This window comes from Lolium rigidum, chromosome 5 (assembly GCF_022539505.1).
Source record: "Lolium rigidum isolate FL_2022 chromosome 5, APGP_CSIRO_Lrig_0.1, whole genome shotgun sequence".
In the NCBI taxonomy this organism is placed as follows: Eukaryota; Viridiplantae; Streptophyta; class Magnoliopsida; order Poales; family Poaceae; genus Lolium; species Lolium rigidum.
In genome coordinates this window covers 65,731,103-65,737,527 of record NC_061512.1, presented here as the reverse complement: position 1 = coordinate 65,737,527, position 6,425 = coordinate 65,731,103, and the positions used below count along the sequence as shown (strand labels likewise).

At 44.4% G+C, this 6,425-nt stretch overlaps 1 protein-coding gene across 1 annotated transcript; it reads right to left on the bottom strand.

Annotated features, from left to right (window-relative positions):
- Positions 1-273: 273 nt before the first annotated feature.
- Positions 274-4,464, bottom strand: LOC124654487 (probable F-box protein At4g22165). Its single transcript, XM_047193485.1, has 3 exons — positions 2,487-4,464; positions 1,805-1,959; positions 274-900 (listed from the first exon to the last, which is right to left on the bottom strand). The coding sequence occupies exon 1, from the start codon at positions 4,010-4,012 to the stop codon at positions 2,624-2,626; it is 1,389 nt and encodes a 462-aa protein (XP_047049441.1). The 5' UTR covers positions 4,013-4,464; the 3' UTR covers positions 274-900; positions 1,805-1,959; positions 2,487-2,623.
- Positions 4,465-6,425: the final 1,961 nt, after the last annotated feature.

The following is a 6,425-nucleotide window of genomic DNA, read 5'->3' as shown; positions in this document are numbered from 1 at the left end:
TTCTCTGTTTCCAGTTTTTTTCCCAACCAGGTAAACATTTATTGTTTCCTCTATATGTTTTAGCTAGGCAAATTAGGATAAATCGGCCACATGCATCCTATTTTGAGTTTGACCACCTTGCTTTTTATTGTGATCTCTTTTCTCTTTTTGGCTTAGTGAAAATGTTTTTTCCTATTGCAGATAACTTGTGCTGAATTCGAGGGATGATATATATATATCTCTACAAATATTGTGCAGATGTTTTAGTGCCTATGAAAGAGTACCCAACTTATATATGGTTAACTGTCGAGAGACTGATATTGATATTACATTTATGAATTAAATACAATGCAGTTTTATGTCTTTCTGTACATTGGAACACATCTTTCCTATAGAATATGGGAAATGACACATTCTTTACATATTTCATCCAAGTATATGGTTGTGTTTATGAAATTTACCATGGTCAGCATGAGTATGCGTAGTGGGCCATAATACATTAGCACCATGAAACATATGGTTATAATACTGTCTTGCATTTGCCTGTGCGCCGGAGCGCACCGGGTCATCTAGTCTCCAAAATTGCATGGATACTTCCTCTGAAAGCAAGGGCCCGAAGAATAAGACATCAGAGGTCAAATATGTGCTAATACTTGAATCCATGAGATTTTCCAGCAAAAGTTCAATCAATGTGCCCCTTCAGTACCACGTCTTCCGAAGTAGTATCAATGTGCATGAAAGAAACAAACAGTAACACCTGCATTCGATGCCAGAACACACAACTGCATTCGTTCAGCTATACTGAAAGTATCTTCATACAAAACTGCAGCTCCACCATCGAAGCAATGTTCTTGCAGGAGCAGGACAAGAACATCATCACTATAATCTCCGCCATCTCCATCACCAGCTTCTCAAAGGTTTCTATGAGAATATATTGCCAGAGCATGAATCAGCCAAAGAATAGCACAAATGACTTCGCAAATTCTAAAGGTAAAGCAACTGCTAATAATATATGTGCACACTCATTCTTCATGCTCTCTAAATGGAAATTCTTAGCCAATTCTTCCTAACATAGTAATATGGATGCATAAATTACTTTGTTGGGTTTTATACCTACTAGCATCACACATGTCTGAGAATACAACTCCTTATTCTACAACTCTGTAGAAGCATATCTAATTGCTTTTAGTAGCAAGCGTAAGCAGAAACAACGCATAATGTCAGACAAATGCAAGTAACTACAATTCCAAAGATGCAAGAAAAGGAACAGTTAGCACAATAGCCGAGAACTGATTGGACTCTGAATTCAAATTCAGAAAGGAAACGTATGACGCCGCACTTTAAGTTCAGAATAACTCGTTCGATAATAAATGGATGTGTTTATTCTAGAGTAAGCGCAGCCACTACAGTTAACAAAATAATCATAGCAAGCCATGTGACTCTGTTGCTGGGCTCATGTTGAGCAGAAACACGTATGCTCTGTTCATCTGAGCACGAGTTTTTTGTATAAGCTTTCTTGTAACTTTGGTTCAATCTGAATATACAATTGTGATCCTGCTTAATAAAAATAATATTGCAATATCTAACATCTGTGTGGAATGATTATAACATATGTGTCGAATATTTATTCAGAGCCAACCAGGTCCAATCTAGTGTGTGCATGTTCTCGGGGCAAGTTTTAAGCTTGCAAAGACTCAGGGAATTCCCAATCGACTTCAGGAGTTGTGAGAAATAAGAAGAAAGTTGCACCAAATGAATGAGCAAATAACACAGTATTTTGATAAACAAGGATGTCTGTTTTGCATATAAAGTAAAACTGACTTACCTTGCCTGAGACCTTGTCCATCTCTCCCATAATGCAAGACAGCAGTGACGACTTTGCCGGACCCGACCGTTCCAACCACCGCTGGAAGCTCACCTCTATGTACCTCTATATTAATCCCCTTCAGCACTATCTCCAGCACCAGTGCTACCTCCACACTACAGGTAGTGCATACGAACTTGTCATCTCGATGACATCAGTGCAAAAGGAGATAACAAAGAATCATTTCAACAAACCATGGTAGGAGAATAACGCATATTATTTATTATTCAATTTATGCAGCCCATAGTTTATGAACCATATGCACAGTTATGAATGACAATGGCGATTAACATCCAGGAGTACCAATGCATGGTACTTGGTACCACTGTTAAACCAAACCCAAATCAAAAGGAGTGAGAGAGATCAATGCAGACTCTGCTGACGAAGTAAGGATTCTTCCCTTACCAGCATCCCTTGCAATCATCAACAACAAACTAACTAACAAATGAGTGAAATGTCCTGCATCTTTTGAAATCTTAATAAGGAGAATATCAAAAGAATTTGTTTATTGTAAAGGAAAAATACACATGCAGATGCAGACACACACCAGAGGGAAATTGGGTATTCCTCAAGTTTTCCATTGAAACATTAAACTGTGTGATGTACATGATTATATCATGGATAAACAAAGAAAAAACTCAACTATTTATTCAACTGGGTCGAAGCTAGAGTGGGCGGAGTCAGGGTCCAAGTGATCACTTGAATAGTTTGTCCATGACTTCCTTTACGAAGCACAATAACCTAGCAAACTACGCAACTGAAGGCTCACTAAACCATTTTTCAAGCAGCACCTGAAGCCAAGTTCATATTTCTAAGATCAGGTGTAATCCAAATCGGAGCCGGAAAGTTGGAACAAAGCTGAGAAGATATGAGTCCTTCCTTGCTGTTATCATCCAAGTTGAGAATTCCCATATCACGGTGATTATTCTTAAATCCCAATGTCCAGAACATATTATCGTCAGTAAAGTAGGCATGATTTGCCCTGAGAGACGGATATTGTTCAGCACTGAGACAAAGTGATTCATTATGCCCAAGAAACAAAACATGGTCACGCAAGCAATTGATTTCCTTAAGTTTACTTCCGGAAGCTTCAAGTTCATATATTCTGAATTTTGTAGTATTCCAAAACACAGATGCCCCAGGATCAGGTTCCAAATTAAAATCCTCAAAGATTCTCCAAATGAGCAGAAGATCACCCCATGGAGCTTCAACAATGTACAAATACTCACAGTAATCCTTCCTGGGTATGCTTATGACCATATTCATAGCGACCACAGGGCCACTAATATCGAAAGTGTGAAGTTCTCCCCTTTTAGACACAGCATACAACAGGCCATCCTTGTAAATGCAATCACAATAGAGATCATGAGGCGGCAGCCAGGTCCATTTATCATCCCCTAGCCTTGCAAAAGAGAGCTGGCGCATTGGGTTATGGATGAGCACCACAATGTAGCTTCCCGTGGATGTATCAGGGAACACAAACGCCTTATAGTGGAGTTCATCCCGCAGCTTGTCAAGAGCGAAGATCAACGGCGGGACATAGCGAGTAGTTGTTCCAGTGAGCCAAGACAATTCATACTTGTGGAGAACACCGTACTCATCAAAGATGGGCTTCACCTGCTCGAGGGTGATCACCGAAGGTAGAGCAATCTGTTGACATGTGATCGGATTGACAAGATGCATCTCAGATCTCTCATCAACAGTAACTAGCCAGCCATGAGAGGACCCGATCAAACACCTAGAGCGGATAGGTGGCTCCGGAAGAGTTAACTTGTACGATCTCCTTTCAGTGAGGCTGTAGAGGCAAGCAGAGCTATCACCAGCAGATTCAGAAGTATGGAGGAGGCACGGCGATAGTTTATACTGCCCAGGGCTCCGTAGGCTGGTATATGCAGAGCGCCAAGAGCGGCAGACAGCACCGGCACGTACGAAGTCAGGGATTTCAAGGGTGGCAAAGATACCCATCAAGATGTCCTGAGGCAGCTCAGGCAACGTGCCCACAATAGTCTCCGTCAGTGGTGGATGAACATCTTTGCAGAATTTCTTCAGTGAACTGGGAGTGAAGCCTAGCAGCTTTGGCAAGAGTCTGAAGACTAGGGAGCACAAATATGTTCGTTGTATAGCTAGACTCCCTAAGCTCATCATCGAGGCGACGCTACTTAGCTCCATGGGAGCAGGGTCTCCTCTCTCTGCAAAGATCTGGAACTTCGGCCAAACTGACAAACTTCTTCAGTATAACTGAGGGAAGGCAGACTCCTGGCTAAATCTGCTCCGTAACTGTAAGTGCAAAGACCTGGTGCTTGGACAAATATCTTCAGATGAAAGGCAGGCTCCTGTCTGTGCTTATATAGATAACAAACCGAGTCCAGTAGGAGAAGCAAATCCTGTGTCCACACGCCCACACTCCTAATACGAGTAGGAGAAGCAAATCCGAGTCCAGTAGCGACACGGGTATCAAAGATCCGGAGCTTTAGTTACTGCTGAAGAAATTTCTAGTCCCGCTCGGTTTCTTCTCTGAATTCTGCCGTGGCAAGCTAGGCTAAAGGAAGAGCACTGACCGGCGGCAGGCGACACGACAGGATTAATCCTCTGGGTGGAGACGGGGAGCAGCCGGCGACGTAAACGGCGGGCTGCTGGGAGGAGCAAGCGGGCTACGCGCCGGCGGCGGCGGCGGTGGCGACGGGAGGAGGCTTCGAGCTTTTTTTCTGTTTTGCTTTTTTTTTTTTAACTGAGAGGAGTGGTCTAGTGGAGCGACAGAGTAGTTTTCTTCTCTTTTTTTCCTAGGCCTGGCCGAACTTGTTCCGTTTGGGTCGGGTACCTAGCGGCCCGGCGCTATATTTTTTAGTACAATAATATTAATTAATAAAAACTAAATTATAAAATACGAAAATAAAGAAAAATAGCTCAAAATTAAAACCCTAACCTATTAGGGTTGCCACCATCATGGATGCATACTTGTCATCGTTCCCGATGACGACAAACACTGGAGGCGCCCATGACTAGTACAATGTGTCCTGTGTGGGAGTTGTCGGTGCCGGAGGGTGGCCTACTGATGGTGCCGACGCTGATGCTGTCACGACAGGTGGCGCACGGGTGGCTGCGCATGGGGGTCACCGAAGGGTTGGCTAGCCTGCCCTGCGCCAGAGTGGACTTGCACTGCTGAATGGCGAGGCCAGGCGGTGGTGGCGGCGCTGGCACAAGCAATGACACGGGCTACGGTGTTGGAGCATGGGGAGATGGGCAATAGCGTGGGAGTGAAATAGGCGCGTGCATCCTAAGCCTCTTAAAAGGACGGGCAAGCTACTCGCCTTCAATGCTTGGCACTCAACCCCGACCGTGGCTTCGCCGGCACTAGAGCGCATAAGTTGAGGTGTGTCATTAACGCGGCGCAGAAAGCCGAGTACTGGCACCTAGAAGGCAAAGCAGGCGCGGTCGATGGCAGGTGGGTGCGTGCGTTGACCACGTTGTGTCCACGGTGACACATTTCGGTTCCAAATTTAAGCCGTGAATGTTTCTTTTTCCATGCAAATGCAAATGGTCATTTTTGTCCGTTTACATCGGTGGTGGATGTTTTTTTCTTAACAGGGAAAGGCCCATCCGAGTCTAGAAGCTGCTTTATATAATCATGGTGAATTTACAGATTACATCAGGTAGACAGGTACACAAATAAATATAGTACAGACCGGAGATGCCCTTAGATGTTGTGCTAGGTAATCTTCTGATCCTATCTAGTACGATACAAAAAATACTCTTCATTCCTCTTTGGGAAAGGCTTAAACTAAACCTTAAACTCATAGGCAATATATAGCTAAATCAAACGCTAAACTTTGAATATATGAAATCGGCACCGAACTTGAGAATTATGGTCTATTTTGAATTCTAGGTGTGTTGGCTCACTGGGATTGCAGGGATCTCTTGTTGACAGTCGGACCCACGTGTCAACATCCTCATTTTTTTTTCAATGTTAATAGGAGAGCTGCTAAATTCATTGATTAGGAAGAAACTGGTCAGAAGACCCACACTGCTCGGTTTATTTGAGGGAAACTGGACGAAAACCTTAACGACGGCAAGCCACACCTAAGCACTGCACACACCCTCCCGATCCACGGTCTCTTTGACCGGAAACCAACTCCAACACGATGTCCCCAAGAGGGAAATCAACATTGTATAGGACCGTCATCGTCCAATCTGGAAGGCCAGATCTAAGGTTTCCCCTGGAGCATGTCGAGAAAGGCAAGTGACTGTTGCTACATCGACTCCTCCAACAAGAAAACGACACCCGTGGGCGCCGCCCTCAACGAGCCAACGAGCCAACCACATCTCCCGGCAAGCCCGACATCCATCCTTCCTTTGCCCCGCACTAGATGGAAGGATGCAACACCCGCAACATCGACATTCTGCTCCCATTGGGAGGATGCAACACCTATGATGTCCTTCTTCTCTCTACAAGAGGATGCAACGCCCTGCGCCATCCCCTCCCTTCAAGAGGATGTAACACCAACATAGTGCCATTCGTCTCGCAACGAAAGGATGCAGCACCCGCCATGCCGCCATTCCTCTCCCCTAGAGCCACCGCCAACTC